Here is a 20552-nt window from a genome sequence, read left to right as displayed (position 1 = left end):
CCTTCAGGAGGTGATGCCTTCTCCAGCCCCCTCAGATGGATCCCCACAGCCCAGGTGGACCCTCAGGCAGGTGGCTGGGCTGCAGGACAGGCTCTCAGCTCCTCCTCACACCTAGCAGGCGCACGGCCCTCCATGCATTTCCCCTCACCTCTGCTCTGGGTGCTCCCCTGGGTCTAATGAAGAGGTGAAGGAACAGCTGGAAGGCAACAGCAATGTGGGGGCAGGAAAGGTGAACCCCAGTAGTGGTCCCCATCTGTCCTTCACCCTAGACACCCCTCATGTGCCTAAGCCACACGGCCCCGCTCCCCTCAGTGCTGGAGGCTAAACGGGGAGAAGAAGAGAGGACAGAGCTGCAGAGTTGGCCATGCCCCCTTTGCCCGGAAGGGGTTAATAATCCATGTCCTGATTTTTTGTGTTAGAACAGCTTACCGTGACTCAGGAAACCACAGTGAGAAATGCAAATATTACACCCAGGACATGGCCCAGGTGCTGCTTTTTTAAACCTCAGCTCACCCCAGCACTGAGGCCTGCCCTGTGGGAGGTTTCCCTTTGTCAAGCTTCAGCTCAAACATGACCTTTTAAATAAGGTTAAAGACCACAAATGCATTTTAATAACTTCTTGTAGCATGCTCATAGTCCCTGGCTGCTCAAGTCTAGCAAAGAGCAAATAACTGCTGCGTGGTACAACCGCACTGTATGAGAGCGAGCAATTAAAACATTGTGCAAAGAACCGCCTTTCCGACTGGCTGCAAGCAGTGAAGAGACAAGGCACCGTCACAGAGTCACAGAAAAGTGCGGCTGGAAGGGACCTCTAGTGAGTTCAACCCCTGCCTGGGGCAGAATCGGACCTATCCAAACCATGCCATACAAATCCATCATCTAACCTCTTAGTAAAAATACCATCAGTCCTGACACGACACATGACATAACGCTCCAACCTGCCACAAGTAAAGCTTGCTTTTTAAAATGCTGTTAATCTACACTCAAGAGCTGTTGGGTAAAGGGCCATCCCCCACCCTGCTACAGAGGAAGGCAAACCCCCCACAGTCCGTACCGATCTGAGAAGGGAATAATAATCCTTCCTGAGTCCAAGGTCGGACATCAGTCTGGCCTTGAGCAGCGGGGTAAGACCCCCCTAGCCAGGAACCTCTTGACTCCCAGCAGGAGCATTGGCACGACCCGGTCACCACGCCCAACCTTGGCTGCAGTTAAGTCACATCTTCTCACCGGCTCTAGCTTGGCAGCGTAACGCTGATGTCCATGTGGGCTTTTACATTAGCACTTGCCTGGTCTGGTATAGAAGGCATGGTGGGCAGAGATTTCAGAGCTGGACTCCTACTGTCCTCGCATCTGTGTACTGAGGCCTTGAGGGCTGCTGGAGCCTGACCCATTTGGGGCTATGTTTTCACAGCACTTTTAACCCAGATTGGCACCTGGGTCTCTGTATCTGGTCTATGAGCAAAACCTGTAGAATCAGGAATAGGGGGTGAGGTGGGAAAAGGGGGTTAGGAACCCGGCAGAGCTCGGAGGTATTTTCACTGTAAGGACCCTCTCAGCCCCTGGAAAGTTGCATGGCTGGGTCCATGCCTTTCCCTTCTTCTTTGCCTCTAGCACCATTTTGCTTCCCAGTGTGACTCTCCATCTCTCCCTTGAGCTATGTAGCTACATAACTCCTCTGGCTTTCCCTTAATTATTCATGATTGTTATGGGTATAGACCAGAAGGGAGGACTCCCTACCTTCAAATATCCAACCTTGACCCCTTGCCCCAAGTGGGGAGCTCCACCAAATGCTACTGTCTCTGCTGAATGCTTCTGAAATTACTCACTCCAAGGAGCGACGCCACCTGATTGCCCTTCAGGAAGAACAGACAAGCATTGGCATTCCCCTTGGAAATATAGAAGGCCTTTGAAAAGTTTACATGGAGCTCCCTGTGGATGCTTACAAATCTCTGTGGGACTTTTAAACTTTTATCCCAGTGGGAGCTGAAGAGTTATAAAGAAGCAGAAAGGGTTCAGGGTGGGTTTGTAAAGTCCCAGTGGAGCCACCATGAGCTTTTAGTGCTTCAAGTTATCACATGGCCATACTTTGAGATCCCTGAGAGCAGTGCCTTGCAAATGCGCAGTATCTGTTGGAAAAACGCTTGGCCGTTTCATTCAGCACTGCAGAACATAGAGGCTCAAGCACAGTCCAGCTGCATCCTAGTTTTTTCTCCCTAAGAACAGGCCCACAACTGCTATCCCACAGCTTGATTGTGCTATCACCTCACCCCAGTATGTCAAAAACAGCTCCATGGATGTCAAAGGGCGTAGCTGAAAAAACCCAAATTAGGCTCTACAGCCCTGGGATGTTTACATGCATGAAATACCACGTGCGAAGATCTAGGAAATGCAGTTCCCAGTGAAAATGCTGGGGCCAAATCTGATAGTCCTTCCATGGGGGCGACCCCGTGGGCTTCCATAGGGGTTTGGATAGGGCCAGTCCTGCCCCACGGAGTTATTCCTGATGGGTGCAGTCTGAATCAGTCCCCCTGTACGGAAGATCCCTGGCTTTTGCTGTCAGTCATTCCTACATCTGAGCTAACAGGACCACGGTTGAGTTGAGGTTTTTAGCTGAAGGTTTTTAGCCGAAGTCCCCTTCTGGCCCCACTTCTCTGTGATTGTAGGAGTGTTGCTGGTGGTCGCCTGGCTGCAGTCCATACCGTCCTGGCTGACCACGCCAGTGGGATCTCCAGCTCCACTTGTGCAGGGCTGCCCAGGTCCCTCGTGCATCCACTCTCTCTTCTCCTTACTCCAGCTTCCTCTTCCTCCCCCCCCCCGACCTCCAGCCCCTGGGGGTTTCTGGAGTTGTAGCGCCAATTAACAGTCATCACTGCTTTGCAGCTTCCCACCTGCTCTTACATATCACATTACCCCCACTTTTACAAGACCAGTGTTTGCAAGAGAGACAGGCCCCGGCGTGGCCAACAGACAAGCACCCTGCAGCAGAAAGGCGCAGCAACACATCACGGCCATGAAAAATGGAGAGAGGGTGGCCAGTCTGCACTGGTGCAGGCCAGGGACTGACTGGCTAAGCAGCCACCCTGCTGAAGAGGACCTGGGGGACACAGCAGACAATGAGCTGAATTTGAGCCTTGCTGCCAAGAAGGCTAATGGCATCCTGGGCTGGATTGGTTGGTGTGTTACCAGGAGATGGAAGGCAGTGATTCTTCCCCTCAATTTAGGACCGGAGAGGCCACAGCCAGAGTCCTGTGTGCAATTCACCGCCTGTGTTGGGAAGCCCCTGTGGAAGACCAGCAGCTTGCTCCTGTACAGACTCACGAACCGCCCAGTCAAGGACTGCATCAGAACGGGAGCGAGCGAGCTGCAGGTATGCTACAGGACAATGGGGAAAAACGAGGGAGGACTCATGGAAATGAAAGGACTGGCACCAGAGGCCAAGACCGCCAGAGAGAAGGAGACGTGAGTGACGAGACTGGGGAAGGAAAAGGAAAGATTGGGAGAGGGTTGGGGAGGAAAGGGCACCAGTGCGGCTATTCTGCATGATTGTGATGGTAAAGAAGCTGGTGACGGATACAGTATTGTATCGGGATGACAATGGCTCACTGTATAGGTGTGTTATGGACTGTCAAGCGAACTGGAGCTGTCACAAGGCAGACCCATAAAGGCCTGGGTGTATAGGTATTTTTATTTTTACACATAGAAATGTGTATTTTTGTAACAAAACCCCCACACTATCAAAGGTTGCACCCCCACTGCTGCGGACACTGGTGGGCGCCCAGTGGAGAGATGAAAACAGGACTGAGGTGGCACGGCCAGGTCTGACTGGTTGAGCCTGGGGAGGAGAAGCGCGAGGGCCTCCTGGACCTGGCCAAGCTGGCCGTACCCAACCAGGGAGGAGGCTCTGGCCAGGTGGCTCCCGGGGACCGTGGGGCCGCTTCCTTCACCCTACTTCATTCCTGTCTTGATGCACAGCATCGCTAGGCGGCATCCACCGGCCTCACGGAAGGACCAGCAGGCGCTGTCCAGCGTGCTCTGCTCGGTGTCCCCGTTTCGTGCTCTTGTTTGCAACCTATCCACCCGCCCAGCCAGGAGGATCTCGGCTGGAGAGTCCCCGGGGCCACTTTCCTTGCCCTATCTCATTCCCATCTCTGAGCAAAATATCGCTGGGCAGCACCCACTGGCTCCTCGGACCCATTTGAGGGCCAGCGGATGCCGTTCAGTGTGCTCTGCTCGGTGTCTCCCTTTGCCCTCCTTCTTATTCATAGATGCTCAGGTCGGAAGGGACCTCAACAGATCGCCAAGTCCGATCTTCTGCATAGGCAGGAAAGAGCGCTGGGGTCACATAACCCCAGCCAGATGCCTATCTTAAAGCCCCCCAAGGTAGGGGAGAGCACCGCCTCCCCTGGAAGCCCATTCCAACTTTTGGCCACCCTTACCACGAAGAAGTTATGAACCTCCGACCCCTGTTGTTTTACGATCGGTCACCTTTCCTGTAGCCTCCCTGCCCCAGGGAAGCCAATGAGCGAGGAAAGGTGACAAACAGGCCCGCGTCCCACAGCGCTGGATATCGCCTGCCCAGCCAGGAGGCTCTGGTGGGAGAGTCCCCCGGGGCCACTTTGGAGCAGAGCCTCTCCTTGCCAGACTTCATTCCCCTCTCTGAGCAGAGCATCGCTGGGCAGGGTCCACTGGCTCCTTGGGTCCATTTGAGGGCCAGCGGGTGCCATCTGGCATGGCATCTGCCTTTGGCCCCCTTGTACAAACCTCCGATCCCTGTTGCTTTATGACCTGTCCCCGGTTGTCACCTTTCCTGTAGCCTGCCTGCCCCAGGGAAGCCAAGGGGTGAGCGTGGCAGGGCACCGCGTGTGCTGCCACTTCAAGGCCTGGAGCTGGCAGCCGCCAGGGGCTGGGTGAGGGCGGCGGCCATTTCTGGCTCAGGGCTGCCCATATGAACAAGGCAGTTTGGCTGCTGGAGGCCTGGCCCGAGGGCTGCTGAGGTTCATCTGGAGGTAAGGGAGGAGCTGTAGGAGGCTCCTGGTCCTCGGTATGACCTACAGCTGCGCCCCGCTGGGAGTGGGTTGGGGCTCCCGAGGGTGAGGCCCCAAGCAGAGGGAGCGCTGCGTGTGGAGAAGCCCCGTTTGTGAGGGGGCAGCCATCTGAAGCCCCAGCGAGCGGGTGAGGCGGGACGCCGCGAGGGAAGACAGGGGGAGAATGGGAGAGGCAAGTCCTGACCCCAGCGAGTCCCCACCGGTGGGAGGCAGCGTGCGGGTTTAACCTAACACGGGCAGTAGCCCCACGACCTGCCGCCGGGGGGAGTGAGAGTCCCCTGCGAGCCCCCGAGGCCCCAGTCGTGGTGTGAGGTGCCCCAGCTCCCCGCCTCTGTGAAGGGGGACCCTGGGGGAAGAGGAAGGTCATACACTGTCCCCCCGGCCCGGCCCAAGCGGGGGCCAGGAGGGCAAGGAGGCCCGCCGAGAGGGATGCCCAAGAGCGGGGTGGGCTGGCGCTAGAGGAGCCGAAGGGGAACTGGTGGCAGGGAGACACGTACGATGGCGGCGGGGGGGGCCCTCCAGCGAGCATCAAGTCCGAGCCCGCCATGGCAGCAAGGGATGCTGGCGCCTCCTGGCGTCCCGCCTGAATCCGCTCGCGGCCGCTGCTCCGCGGCACTTACCGGCTGGCCCCTCGGCAGGTCGGCTCCCGCGCCGCGCCGGGGCGGGGCGGGGCGCAGGGGCGGGCGCCGGCCGGCGCCTCAGTGCAGCATGAGCCCGGAGGAGTGCGAGGCGCTGCGGCGGCTGCCGGCGGGGGAGAGCCCGGCCATCAGCGCCGCGATGTTCGCGGCGGGCGCGCTGGGCAACGTGCTGGCGCTGGCGCTGCTGCTGCGGGCGCGGCGGCGGCGGCGGCGCGGCGGCGCGGGGCAGCGCGGGCCCTTCCACGTGCTGCTGGCCGGGCTGGTGGGCACCGACCTGCTGGGCACGTGCCTGCTCAGCCCCGTGGTGCTGGCCGCCTACGGCCGCAACAGCTCGCTGGAGGCGCTGGGCCCGCGCGTGTGCCGCGGCTTCGGCTTCGGCATGAGCTTCTTCGGGCTGGCCACGCCGCTGCTGCTGGGCGCGCTGGCGCTGGAGCGCTGCGTGGCGCTGGCGCGGCCCTACCTGTACGCGCGGCTGCGCGGCCGGGCGCAGGCCGCGGCGCTGCGGGCGCTGCCCGCGCTCTACGCGCTGGCGCTGGCCGGCGCCGCGCCGCCGCTGCTGGGCTGGGGCCGCTACGCGCAGCACTGCCCCGGCACCTGGTGCTTCGTGCAGATGCGCGGCGGCGGCGCCTTCCCGCTGCTCTACGCCTCGCTGCTGCTGGCGCTCGTGGCCGCCGTGCTGCTCTGCAACGTGGGCGCCGCCGCCGCGCTGCTCCGCATGCGGCACCGCCGGCCCGGCCCGCCCGCCGCGCTCGCCCGCGAGACCGACCACCTCGTGCTGCTCGCCGTCGTCACCGTCACCTTCGTCGTCTGCTCGCTGCCCTTCACGGTGAGCGCCGCGGCGGGCGGGCGGGCGGGCGGGGGAGCCGGGCCCGGGCAGCAGCCCTTTGGGGCCGCTTGCAGGGAAAAAATGTCAACCCGCCACCGGTGGATTGCTTTAAAAATAGTTTGGGGGGAATTGGATGAGTAGTTGAGTGTTTAAATGCAAATAGAGCCACTTCCTTGCGAAAAGTTCACCCCCCCCCCAGCAAATTTTGGCCCCTGGGAGGCTGCCTGGTTTGCCCTTCCCTAAGGCGGTGGCTGATGGGGGAGAGGTGCAGGAGCCCCCATCCTTGGCGGGTGCCAGAGGCCTCTGGGGCTGGCGGTGCTTGGAGTAGCGGATGGATGAGGTTGTGCCCTGCCGGTTGAAAAACACCAAGACCGTATGGAAGGACAGGGAATAAACTTAAAAAATGGGTTCTGCTTTCAAGGAGAAAAATGTTGGAAACCAGGGGTTTTTCCCTTGCAGGCTGCAGAGGTCCAGCATGCCCGGGCCCCCCTGCCCCATACAGGGGGCTGGGGCCTGAGGGCAGCGGGGCGGGAGCAAGGGGCACTGGGTTGGGCCAGCTTGTCGATGTTTGCAAATGGGTCGTGGTGCAAAAAAGGTTGGAGAAACATGGGACTAGATGTGACCTCCTCAGGTCCCTTCCAGCCCTTGTGGTTTGTGAGTCTGTGACTTTACTGTTGCCTCCGGAGGTGCTTCGCCCTCCTCTGCTGCCTGTCCTCTGCCACGCACCCAGCTCCATCCTCTTTGCTGAAGGCTGCTGTTCATCCCCACCCCCTGCTTGGCCTCTCCTCTGCAGTCCTGTTCCCCAGCTCTCCAGCCGGTTTCATTGCTCCGTGGGTTGGACGAGACAGGACCTCTGGGTCCCTTCCAGCCCCCCTGCTCTAGGATTTGAGGTTTGGGGGGGTTTGAAGCCTCCCACAGCAGCACTGGGTGCTGGGCTGTGCCAGTGCTTCCGCAGAGACTTAAAGGTTTTGGGCTTGAGGGTCTTGCCTCAATGCCACATTTGGGGTCAAGAAGGGATTTTTACCCCAGGGTCAGACTGGTACAGCCTCCTTCTTCTGTAGTAGGGGCACGGCCTGTGCCTGAGCTCTCTTGAGTGTGTATGGTGACAACACTTCCTAGAAGCAGGGCCCTGGCTGCTGTGGTCACCTTCTCTTCCCTGGGGCAGGTGTGTCCCATCAGGGCTGATGGTCGTGTTGTGTTGAGTGTAGGTGACGGATTGTACAGGACGGTTTGGAGGAGGCGGGGGCTGGGCTAGATGTAACCTCTGTGTGTCCCTTCCAGCCCCACTTCTCAGGACTCGGTGCTTCCCGTACCGTGAGAAGAGGTTGCAGAGGGGGAGGCTCATCCTCACCTATAACACGGCACACATTTTTCTCCCCTTAAAGAAACTAGAAGCTTTACCCCTAAGCTAGGCGTTTTTAGGGCAACGTTATTCAGTTTAAAATCAAAGTAAAAATAAATATAACTTCATTGGACTGAGTTAAAAACAGTCTGCAGGGCTCTGACAGCTGCTTCTGATCATGCTGCCTGTTCAGAGCTACATGGCAAGAGCAAAGGTTCGCTCGACAGGTGAAACACTGGGGCCAGGAGAGAGGGTGGTTTTATACGGTCCGACTCAGTTGATGGCAGCTCCTTAAAGCCTGGGGACGAGGGCTACGGGGTCTGCAGGGGCCACCACCATTGTGACTGAAGTGGCCAGGGGCTGGGCTGTCCCCAGGAGAAGGTCACAGGTGCAGTGCAAAGTGAGAATCGGGGCTTGCCCAGGTGGCAGGGAAGGGGTGCTGGCTACGAGGACTCGCTGGAGGGGCAGGGGAAGTGCCCGGGCAGAAGCAGAAGAGACATGCGTGTGGATGGGTGTAGAAGAGGCTGCACCAGAGCTGTGAGCGCACCTGGGTGGAAGCCTTTGTAAAGCAAGACAGGTTTTGCCCGCTGAGCACCAGTTGCTGCTGTAAGGGGAAAGGGATCTGCAAAGCGATGCCCGCAGCCCAGTGATTCCCAGCCACGTGCCCTGGGGTGCCCCATGGTACGAGCACTGTCAGGTGGGCCACCTGCTACACCTGAGTTGCAAGATGTACCCAGAGATTTCAGGTGGGAATCCAGTGTCTAATCCCCTCTGCCCTGTCGCTCTTTCTGAGTTCTTTGCGAGAGAAGAACTGCTCTAGGATTTGTCCATAGGCAAAACCCAAGTGCAAGCTAGGAGCTGGTGTTTTCCAAGAGGGCCCAGGAGTCTTGAACAGTTGAGAACCACTGCTGGAGTCGCATCCCCGCCCATATCCACACACAGGTTTTAATCTTGGTGCGACAGAGCTGGCATGCATCTTCAGACCGAGATGTCCTTGTGCCCAGCCCTGAAGATTTCATCTGGGACTTGGAAACATCTGTATTCCCACAAGACACCCTTGCCCCATGCACCCACAGCTCACGAAAGTGTCTGTGACCCCAGATCAAGGGTGTGCTGGGTGAACAGACAAGGGAACTGAGGCTTGGGCAGGCTGAGGGAGTTGAGCAACACTGCTGACTCACAGAGAAACTTGGCCAGAGCACCCACGTGCCCTGACCCCGTCCCAGAGGCCACCTCTCACGGGCGTCTCCAACGTGACACCAGTGACGAACGTGAATCTTGGGGAGACCCTAAGCTTGCAACTTTCCCTTGTCATTCAAATGCACTGCGACCCACTGAGAGCTGCCACATCACTTCAGTTCTCCATCAAACCAGTCCTGACAGATGTTTAGGTAGAGCTGGTCCTGTCTTGGGGCAGGGAGACAGTAGATGATTCCTCAAGCTCCTTTCCAGCCCTCTTTTCTGTGACTATACCTCTGTCTCCATACAGAGCTATCCATTAGTTTGGGATTCTGTGTCGTGTTTCTCAGTCCTTTTGTTCCTGCTAAAAGCAAGACCTGCCCAGCAGAAGAACACAAGCTAATTTTATATTCACGGACTCAGACTGACATTATCTTTCTTTAGCACTTAGAGAAGAAAGTCCCAGGGGAAACCAGCAACAGCTGGCCAGGCTGAATCATTGTGTTTGTATTCCAGGAGGGGGAAGAAGGACATTCAGGAGCTTCCAAAGGCTCTTTTGTTTTCTCTGGGATTCAATGTGTAATCACAGGAGATGTTTCACTGCCACTCATTTAAATGGCCTTTTGCTCTGCTCCTAACTTCCCCACCCTCTATAGTCACATGCAGACTCGTTTGATGACAAAACATGGAGCAAGCCTCTCAAGTTGCAGCAAGGGAAGTTTAAATTGGATATTAGGAAAAGCTTTCTCACTAGGAGGGTAGTAAAACACTGGAACAGGTTACCCAGAGAGGTGGTGGACTCTCCATCCGTGGAGGTTAAGACCCAGCTAGACAAAGCCTTGACTGGGATGATCTAGTTTGCTTTGAGCAGGGGATGGACTAGATGCGACCTCCCGAGGTCCCTTCACACTAGGGCTGTGCAAAGCTCCAACTTAATATTTGAATCGACAAATATTCGACCTTGAAAAGTGGAAGTCAAGTCGAAAAGCAGCTAGTTGAATAGCTGTTGAATCAAATACCGGAAGTCGAATATTAACGGCGCGGGTCAAATATTCGACTTGCCTATAGTGGATTCCCTGCGCGGGAGGAAAGTAAGGGGGGGAGGGGGAAGGAGTGCTTTCATGACTGACATGTGTGGCTGGCCAGTGACCTGTCAGCATTCTCTGAGGTCCCGTCCAATCCCAGTGCTCTGGGGGAGGGCCAGAGAAAAGGCAGAAAAGGCCGCAGTTTTTCCTCTCCCTGCTTTCTGCTTCGGGGTGCGTTTCGGAGCTGCTGGTGCTCTCCAGCACCGCTGCGTCAGACCACGCCGGCTGGAAGCCCTGATCTTCAACAGATTCCCTGCTTGCAATGCTAGCAACAGGGATTTCTGAGAACTTGGTGCTTTTATTTTATAACTACTTTTCATATTAGTTCACACTTATATTGGATAGGGCTAGTAGTAGCCTAGGATCTATTCTATATATGGGAATTTAGTTTATATATTTTTATACATCATTCATTCTTTCCACCACACCAACGCTTCTCAATATATTATCTACACACGCACAAACACATTGACATAACATCCAGAAATCTAGCACACGGCACACTTAGAGGTTCCAGTTCACACACGAAGGCTCACATTATGAAGCGGGGTGGAAAGGCAGGTGGCCACACTGGCCGGCCTGCACAAAGGGGAGTAAGGGGGGTTGCAAGTGGGAGAGCTGCAGTTTCTCCCCCCACCAAACTCAGACGCAGCCTCTTTCCTGCTGCCACAAGGGATGAGGCTGTTACCAGCAGTGAAGAGAGGGGAGCAGCACTGCCCCCAGAGCCACTGCCTGTGCCTGAGACTCTCTCGTGTCCAGACACGGCAGCCACATCCTCTCCCACCATAGCTGCAACCAGCACAGCAGCGCGCTGCACCCCGTGTCACTGCCGATGCTGAGCCTTCCCGCGCCAGACGAAGAGCTGGCGCTGGATCTGGATCTCAGTGCCCTGGCAAGGGAAGCTCTGGGGAAGGAGGGGGTGTCAGTTGAATTTGTGCTCGACACCCCTGAGGTTTTTTCCTTTCAAGCCACAAGGTCTTTCTCAGCAGGCACTTCAGGAGGTGCCTCTGTACAGGTGAAGGCAAGTGGCTCAGCTGAGACCGCTCTTTCTCTGGCTGTGCCTCTGACTGCTGGAGGGGGGGAGAGTTCAGCAGCATCCACAGGTGCACGCGCACGCCAGAGGGAAAGGCCTAGTACTGGCATGGTCTGGGATCGTTATGAGCTGGCAGATGATCCCGCATTTGCTATCTGTGTGCACTGCCGAGCCAAAATCAGCCAGGACAAGGGAACAAAGCGCATGACCACCTCGGGGATGCTGAATCATCTCTGCAGGTACCACCCCTTTGCCACAGGAATGGCCCCTGCTCGCTCCACAGCTCCTGTCCCCCCACCGCAGAGGCAGGGCACTCTGCAACGTGGGGGGCAAAAGGGGCCAGTCGCAAATGCGAGCAAGGTCACCCAGACCATTGGGGAGATGGTTGCTCTGGATGGCTAGCCCTTCACCTTTGAGCGGTCAGGGTTCAGGCAGCTCCTGGCCATGCTGGCTTCATCCTACCAGGTGCCTGCATGCATCGCCTTCAGCAGGACAGTGGTGCCCCCCCCATACGAAGCACTTGAGGGAGGAGCTGCACAAGGCAGGTCCGCAGGTGACCGTACACTTCACCTCGGACATCTGGAGCAGCCAGGGTGGAGATCATGCATACCTCTCCCTCGCAGGGCACTGGTGTGGCCAGTCAGGCCGTCGGTGGGCTCTCCTTCACGCCAAGGTGATGGATGAGTCCCACACAGCAGCAGAGATGAGGGGGGCCATGAACCACATGGTGCGGGGGTGGCTGGGCATTGGGCAGGCTGAGCTCACCCGTGGCTTCATGGCCACCGACAATGGGGCCGATACGGTCAAGGCAGTCCATGCTGCCAACTTTGCTGGTATTCGCTGTGTGGCACACAGTTTACACCTGATTGTGAGGGGTGCCTTGGAGGGGGACAGGGCTGCCGGTGATGGCGCCAGCAACACCAGCAGGCTCGTGTCCAGATGCAGGAAGGTGACGGGCTGCTTCCATCGGAGCATCAAGGCGGGGAAGATGCTGTGGGACAAACAAGCAGAGCTAAGTGTCCCGCAGTGCAGAATCTCCCAAGATGTGGAGACTCGGTGGGACTCCACATACCTGATGCTCGAGAGGCAACAGAAGGCCATCCGTGAACTGGCCTTGCTTGGGGAGATTGGGATCAGCGGCCCCCTGACCACAGCTGAGTGGGATGCCATCTCCCAGATCTTTCTGGTCCTCAAGCCCTTCCTCGAGGCCACTGAGACCCTCCGTGCTGCCGATGCCTTCCTCACCCAGGTGGTCCCCATAGTGAAGGAGCTCCACAGCCAAACGGAGAGCTTCCTGGGGGCTGATGTTCCTGGCTGGGGCAGATGTGCAGGCGCTGGTGAGGTGGCTGGAGGAGGCCTTAGGAAAAGGCTTGAAAACCCTTGGGGTCCAACACAGTGCATGTGCTGGCTGCCATTTGTGACCCAAGGGTGAAGGGCACCATATGTGGCAGCGAGACGCTGAGTCGCTGGAGGGAGGGACTGACGAAGGAAGTGATGGATGTAGAGCGGCGGAGGCGGGGGGAAGTGGGACAGGGGGATCCACTGCCTGAACCCAGCCCCCCATCCACGAGCCAGTCTTCCCATCTGCCACAGGCGCTGCCAATATGAGCTAGGACCATGCCATACATGCGGGGGTCCAGTCCCACCAGACCCCAGGATCAGGCAGACAGCCCTCACACCATGGTGTCTGCCTGTCTTGCCGAGCCTGTGGAGCCCCTGGCCTGCGACCCCTTGGCCTGCTGGGCAACCCGCAGCCCAGTGCGGCCGGATCTGGCCACAGTTGCCCGGGAATACCTGTCCTGTCCACCGACCAGCGTGCCGAGCGAGAGGGTGTTCAGCATGCCTGCGGGTGTTGTGACACCCACCGCACCTGCTTGGGTCCTGGTTTGGGGAGCAGCTGGTGCTCCTCAAGGTGAACCTCCCGCAGCCGTGGTCCCCCAGCGCCAGGCGCAGACGGAGCAAACGCCGCCTCCTCGCTCGTCTGTGTCACGAGTTGTGTCTGTCAGCAGCCTAAGGTGCGGTTTCTCCCAAACCCCTGCACCTATCGCCGTGAAAGCTGGCGGGCTTGGTGGGCTCCTCAGGGGCGAGCATGCATGCAGTTTTGAGCTCCCTGTGGCTTTGCACACAGAAGTCACAGGAGGTTTTCTCTCAAGAATTTGGGGTGCTGTTTCTCTGCACCCCCTGAACCTATCCTATTGAAAGTTGGCAGGCTTTGTGGGCTCCTCGGGAGCTACCATTCCTGCAAGGTTAATCAAGATCAGACAAGAAATGCCAAAGCTATAACCTGCTTCAACTTTCCCCATTATAGCCTATGGGGAAGTCAAAGCAGCTCGAATATTCAAGTGAGCTTCAACCTTGAGTCCAAGTGGACCCGCTTCAACTTGAAGCAGAAGGCAAATTGAAGCGGGACCTGGTTTAATATTCGACATGGCTGTCAAATCGAATGTTACCTGCTCTGCATAGCCCTACTTCACACCATCATTTTCTACGAATCTGTGATCGTGAGACCAAATGGATGGTGGACTCACACCACTCTTACTGAAAATGGGTGCTTGCAGTAGGTCTGCCTTGGGGAGCAAGTAGTTTGGGGACATAAAAACACAGGACCAAAAGGGACATCCTGGGTCCTCCACTCCAGCTCTCTGCTGTCTCCGGAAGCCGCATTATATAATCAGGGTCATAAACATGCTGCACTTTTGGTGGCAGTCCTGTGAGCATGGAAGCTGCTGGCGAGGTAGGGAGCAGGTGTGGGTGCTGCTTGTCTATGGGACACTGGGGTGCCCAGCACCGGGCAAGAGGAGGAGCAATTGCCTCATCATCCTTGCAAAGATCTTGGGCCCCCGATTGAATATCACAGGCTTAGGGGAAGGTGTTTAAGCCTCTGAAGAGCACGCAACAAGTGATTTCCTTTCTGAAACCATCTTGCAATGCTCTGAAGCCTGAGAAATGCCAGACTGAATGTTTGGGCACTGATCGTATCTCAGCAATGCATGCCTAAGCCTTTGTGTGTTATATAGACACGTTCACACTTGCCCGGGGTGGTGGTAGTTAGTGATGCTGAAGGTGAAGTTTTAGTGGCATCTGCTAGTGCTCAGTAGTGGTCTGTGGCTCAACAGCTGGCAGCTTGCCCCATGCTTTGGTAACCAGGAGGACACGATTCAGTTCACTTTTGGTCGTGACACGTGCAAGAGGCGAACCCCTTTTTGTGGAGGCAAAGGGCTGGGTCCGTGTCACCATCTCCTCCCAGCCCCCTCCAGCTAAAGCGTTAATTGCTTGAGTCTGGCATTGCTACGTGGCTGTTGGTTCCTAGGGGCCCGGCCACTGGGACTGAGCAGCCAGGGTCGCATGAGTAGGAGGTGCTGTGTTATCTTCCCAGCACAGACTGTAAGCACTGCCATGACGTGGCAGGCGAGCGTGTCTTAGGAAGTGATCCAGTACAGCAATCAGCCGGGGTCTCAGACTGTGGGCTGCTCCTTGCACCTGCATGCTCTGGGTAGAGCTAGCACAGCCCATGCAAAGGGAGATCAGAGACACAGCGAAAGGATTCTCCAGGGAGCTGTGGTCCCAGTTGCATGTGGGATAAACAAAATCTCTTTGCGCACACAGGCCCAGCCAAGCACTGGCCAGCCTCCAGCCCTCTGAGCTATTTTCTGTGGTCTCACATGCACTGTATCTGTCCTTTCCTCGCTGCCCAAGGGATGGCAAAGGCCACAGTGTTATTTAGAGGCCCTAAATTTGGGATCACCAATATGATGGGTACAGTGGGCTTGCTTTTACTGTGCCTGTCCCAGGGCTTTCAGGGAGAATGTAAAAGCCTTTAGAATTTGCTTAGGGCCGTGACAGCAACACATCTGCCACAGAAATTCATCCAGATGTTGCTTAGAGCCCTTGAGGAGGGCAGCACAGGGGATGGCATTTTAGAGCTGTCTCTCCAAATGCCTTTAGACAAGGGACAGGTCCTAGTGTTTGATTTTTTCCCTTTCTGTTTCTGCAGTTGCGCGTTTACGTGAACAATTTTACCCGGTCCTTGGAAAACTACCAAGAGGATCTCCGGGCGCTGAGGTTTCTATCCATGAATTCAATCATTGACCCCTGGATCTTTGCCATCCTGAGGCCACCGGTGCTGAGGCTGATACATTCTGTGCTGTGCTGTGAGATGTCCTCCAAGACCAAAGAGGAAGCACCGACGTTGGCCATTGAACAGGGCGAACTCAATAAGCAGACGGACCTTTGTGGTCAGTAGGTAGATTTGGCAGAAGACATCTGGAAGACCAGGGCTCCTCAGGGTAAAAGCATGCACCAAGCAGTGCTTTCAGGTTGGTGAACGACTACGTCTGCTGTCCAGCCGGGCTGGCGGGACTCTAGCACCCGTTGGAAAGCCTGTGAGAAGTCCATGTGAGGCGAGCACACGATGCAGCACGTTAGAAACCCCCTTTCGGGACCGTGTCTGAGAAGCTGACAGTAACTGGATTTGCCTCTGCTCGCTCGGATACAGTGCGCTCAGCATAGGATGCACTGCTGTCTAGCGTGTTTGAAACTGTTCCTGGGAAGCCCAGGTGACACTGTTGCCTCATGAGACAACTCAGCAGAGGAGGATGGAGACACACTAAGTGTAGCTGCAGGACAGTAGATGTACCACCAAAGCCACTGAGGCATCGGCTTGCGGTAGCTTAACACACGGTGTATCCAGCTACTGAAACCGAGCTCCTTCCCCCCTGCTGCTACACGTGCCTCTCAGTCCATCCTCCCTCTCACCTCACCTTAGGTCTGAGCTTCCTGCCTGTCTCCCAGCTGGACTTGTAGCATTCACTACAGGGTGGAGACAGCAAGGGGATGGTGGTGCCTCCAGCTCACAGACCATGTGCCAGGCGGGGGGACACACGGGGTCCTGGCAGCCTGTGAGTGCAGGAGGAGCTCGGTGCTTGTGCGGAGGGGAGGGGGCTTTCTCTGCTTTCGTGAGGGGCTCCTCTGTCTCCCACCACCTTTGTATCCCTGGGCTAGGTCCACAAACTGCGGGCTGCAGGACTTTGTATGTGCTGGTTCTTGGAGGGAACAGGCTTCCACTGTGGTGCAGGGGAAGAGTTGGACCCTTACAATAGCATCTGAAGCAGCCGGTACATGGAGCAGGATGCTGGCGCACAGCCCCAGAGCGAGCCGTGGCCCAGTACGTGCCATGAGCTGGTCCTTACCTCATACACTCAGACCTGCAAAGTTTCTCCCGAGCTGCAGACCCAGGCCATCAGCCGGTCATGTCAGGCATTGCTTGCTGCCTCATCTCGCCTTGCTTGGCATTGGCGCCGGAGCCATCCCAACAGCATTCTGGTGTGCAGAGAAAGAACCTTTCCATCTCAGGTTCGTCTTTCTGGCCGAATGCTGGATACTTCTCACCTCCCCTCTGCCTGATTGTGTGCCCGCCCTGAGCTTCCCTCTGCTAGCACAGGACCCAGGCTTGCTCTGTGCTGGTGCTGGGTCACACATACACGTCAGCCCCTGCCTGCAGGAGGCTAGACCCTGTGCAAAGAATGGCTAAATAGTGAAGGCAACACTTCCTTGCCCAAGTCCTGAGCCTGAATGTGAACCCATAAGCAAAGATCCAGGCCGACAGTCGCATGAGCTGAAAGAGCAGCTTCAGCAGCAGGTGCCCATGCTCCATGGACCCAGCTGCTGGCAGCTGACTTCATGCACACACTGATATAACTTCTCCCATGGGCCTTCCAGGCTGGAGACGTGGCTTGGTCTCACCAGTCTGCTGGCGAGACAGCGGGGTGTCCCCTGGGAGCACAGGATGGGAAGGGACTTCCAGAGCTGATGCCTGATGTGGCAGGCAGCTGTGTGGGTCTGTAAGAGCCTCCACTCCAGCCCCTCTCACGCCCCGGGCTCTCCGAGCCCTCGATAACAGGAGGGCAACCCCCCCAGTGTTCAGGGAGAGGGCAGGAAAGTAGTCCTACAAAAGCCTTGGCCATTGCAATGGCAGGGAAGGTGCTAAGTAGATTTGGCTCTGATAACCCTGGGAAGCATAAAACACCCTATGCCAGAGGACAGGAAAAGCCCCCATCAGTCTCTGCTGGTCTGACCTGCAGGGAATTACCTCCTGACCCAGAGCACAAGAGCAAGCCCCACCACCCAGGGACTAGCTTGTACCTCAGATGCTCGGCTTGTGATAAAAGGCACGGAGGAACCAGGCAGCAGAGGGGAGAGAGCCCTGCATGTGTCTTCCTTTTTACTCCCCACCCTGCCTCACTGTGGCTAATCAGGTCTGGCAGGAGAACAGAGGCCCTCGCAGCCCCTCTGCTCCCCTGAGCTCACAGGCTGACCCTTCAGTGTAAAGAACAGGTAAAAAGTGGCCCTAAAGGCTACGAAAGGCAGGTGCCTTCCCTCTCTTGAGTTTCAGGCTTCTTGTAAGCCAGGGCAATCCCTGTCTGTTATGGGGGGCTGGGGGCAGTGTTAGGGTGGGTGATTTGCTGCTCTTGGAACCACCAGTGCTGCCTGGTTGCACAATCATTAGTGCGAAGCAGCTCCTTGCTCCTATTCTGTGACCTGAATGAGGATACTAGAGCACCTGGCTTGTACAGCACTCGTCTGGACGGCTGTTCTGCATTTGCACATTAGGAATAGCTTTGAAGAGCAAATGGAGACATGCCTGAGTTTGGTCCTGGTGCAGAGCCAGCCCAGCCTGCGCTCGGTGAAGCCACCAGTGCTACCAGGGCAGTTCCAGCCCTGTAGCTGCTTGCCTTGCACAGGCCAAGTGGCTGCTGCTGAATAGAGAATGGCTGAATGCGGTCCACTCCAGCGGCCGGCACGCAAGCTAGCGCAGTCCCAGCTCTGTGGCAATGACACCAGCTGCTTAGGCATGCCACTCTGCAAGGCACAGGGCTGCCCTTGGGGCATGAGGCCGTGTCAGGATGGCCCGATGCACAAAAGGCCCCTTTGTGCTCACCCTGCATTGCTAACACTGCCTCACGACCGATAGCAGGACACATCCGTGGCATGGACTGGAGCATGCCCCGTCATGGCACGCCACCCCCTTCTCACCCCCACAACCCCTTCACTACGCACATCGTGGCTTGCCCGTGCCCCCCTCATTGCTTGCCTCTTCCCTTTCTCCTTGGGCATCTGAACATCCCAGGGCTGGAGAGCCTGAAGGTTACACTGAACAGTCAGCTCATCTCAGCCCTCGCCCAGCAGGGCTAGGACCCCCTAGCCTAGTCTGCTTTCAGTCCATTCACCCTGGCCCCACTGAGCTGGAGGCAGGCAGAGCTGTACGGACATCGCTGCCCGGACAAACTGCAAGCTCTCTGCATGGAAAATGGGCTGGGCGCTCACTGCCACAGAGCGCAAGGCTTAGTCAATAGGAAATGAAATGCAGCACTTTCCTTTGCTGACAACTTATTTTCATATTGCCACATGAGTTGGGACGCTCAAGGGTGTTGTTTTCTAGGGAGATTTTTATTTAAATACTTAAAAACCGTATGTTCAGGCTGTCAGATACGCACCATCGGAAAGGTTTATTCTTGCCAGCGCTGGTTTGTTTCTCAGGACATAGTACTCTCTTCCTCGTGATTTCAGGCCAAATGCTGCATTACGTCCACACACTATGCATTCCCCATTGAAGGCCAGAGAGCAAATCCATCACTGGTGTAAGAGGCTACAACTCCACGAGTTCAACTGAGAATCACCTCGTTTCATCTCCCCCTCTTCTCTTCCTTTCCCTGCTGTGTGATTCTTATTTGAGCCTCTGAAGCTACTTTTGCCAGAGATGAATTTGCTAACATGGGATAGCTGATGTCAGACATCTCCGGAGACCATGTTGCTCCACTTCCTAACGAATCTGAAAGCAATGCAGTGTTTTATTTCATTGCTACTTGATTTTTGTGATGGGTATTTAAGGGCTGAATTGATGCCTGAAAATAACCAGGCAAAGTCCCGAGCTTTTCCTGTTCCTGTGATTGATGCATAGTAATAAAAGTCATCTTTCAAACAAAGCTGCCTGAAGTGTGTGATGATTTTTCTGTGCACGTGGGTGGGTTAGATCTGTCACATGGGTGAAACATGTAAACCGCACTAAATAATGCTGAGCATTTTACAAGAAAAATGAGTAAGGGAGGGAGCTGCTCCTTGGTGAGGGAAGTTGTGGTGAAGGAGCAAGGACTACGGAAAGATTCAAGTGATGAAAGTGAATCTGTCCAATTTCAGATCCTAAATCCTGATATTTCAGATCCTGAGATCCTTCATTTTCTTCCAAAAAAAACGCAGCTCCCAAGTCACCAAAATATACTTGACTCCAAAGTATTTCCTGGGGCAGGACTGGAATCATGACTTCTCAGCATGGAAAAAAAGACATCACTACCAAAAGAAATGCTGTATCCACTGCTCTGACTCCAAGATTATATACTGGCTTCCCAACTTGCTTATTAAAATACAAACTCTGAATGCCGTTTGTACAATCTAATTAATACGACATGGCTTGTGAATTTGAGCTCAGCCAAAGAACAGTTAATGCCAGGCCCCATGATAGTGCTGATTTTTATACAGCTTGAATCTGTGTAAAGAGTGAGAGCGGCTAATACCTGAGCTTGAACTGAACATACCAGCGGTTGTGTCATTTGTCAATTAGCCAACATCCACAGGAAGTTTGCTTGCTGCCAAAACGTGGGTGGGCGGATGACAGATGTGGAATAGCATTGCTCAAGAAATGCAAAAAACTTGAAGATACGAGGCTCTGCATGACTGATACAGGGCAGAATTGACTCAACTCTGTTCTCAGCTGTAGTGGAGCTGTTGGCCATAAAGCTGCCCTACACATGCAGCGTGCAACCTTCATTTTGCTGGAGCAAATGTTTAAAAGGATCTGAAGCTGCAGTCACCAAGGTGGACTTCCACTCACGGAGATGGTGGGGTCTAGCTAAGTACCAGGGCCTGCTTTGCAGAGATGCAGCTTCCATGGACTCCCATTACAGCTGGGCTTGTGCTGCACCTCTGGAAACCTGAGGATCCGGCCATGTGCTCACACGTTTCTGACGTGGATAGACACACTCCCCGGTGCATGTCTTGTACATGGCTCCTGGGATGTTTAAAAGATGTGCCGTGGTGTACAGGGAAAACACATTTCAGCTCCCCTCCTCCCCATCACCTTTTAGGGCTGCAGTCAGCTCACCCTGGGTTCTGCTGATCATACGTGTCTGATTTGCTGCTCGTGTGGATGATTGCTGGAATTCCTCAGTTGGCTGCAAAGAGCTTTATTTAGAGGTGTGTGAGGGGCAAAAACCAAACAAACCCAGAAACAGAGCCAGGGCCAGAGCCAGAAAGAGGCCATGCTCGCTTCTCATGTGCATGGTGCTTGGATTCCAGGAGAAACTTGTCTGAGCAGGTATGTGCCTATATTATATGATCTGCAGGGAGAGCAA

The 20552-nt window shown here is 55.8% G+C and overlaps 1 protein-coding gene across 1 annotated transcript; it reads left to right on the top strand.

Annotated features, from left to right (window-relative positions):
• Nucleotides 1-5711: 5711 nt before the first annotated feature.
• On the top strand, nucleotides 5712-19124 carry PTGER2 (prostaglandin E receptor 2). The gene is made up of 2 exons (XM_090034412.1): nucleotides 5712-6509; nucleotides 15143-19124. The coding sequence occupies exons 1-2, from the start codon at nucleotides 5754-5756 to the stop codon at nucleotides 15389-15391; spliced, it is 1005 nt and encodes a 334-aa protein (XP_089890538.1). The 5' UTR covers nucleotides 5712-5753; the 3' UTR covers nucleotides 15392-19124.
• Nucleotides 19125-20552: the final 1428 nt, after the last annotated feature.

The sequence above is a fragment of the Crocodylus siamensis genome, chromosome 2 (assembly GCF_052110815.1).
Source record: "Crocodylus siamensis isolate JL-2025a chromosome 2, ASM5211081v1, whole genome shotgun sequence".
Classification (NCBI taxonomy): Eukaryota; Metazoa; Chordata; order Crocodylia; family Crocodylidae; genus Crocodylus; species Crocodylus siamensis.
This window is presented reverse-complemented; position numbering and strand designations above follow the sequence as displayed.

Coding starts and splice junctions, on each gene's coding strand:
- PTGER2 (XM_090034412.1), top strand. CDS start 5,754: ATGAGCCCGGAGGAGTGCGAGGCGCTGCGGCGGCTGCCGGCGGGGGAG. Junction 6,510..15,142: donor TCTGCTCGCTGCCCTTCACG/GTGAGCGCCGCG, acceptor CTGTTTCTGCAG/TTGCGCGTTTACGTGAACAA.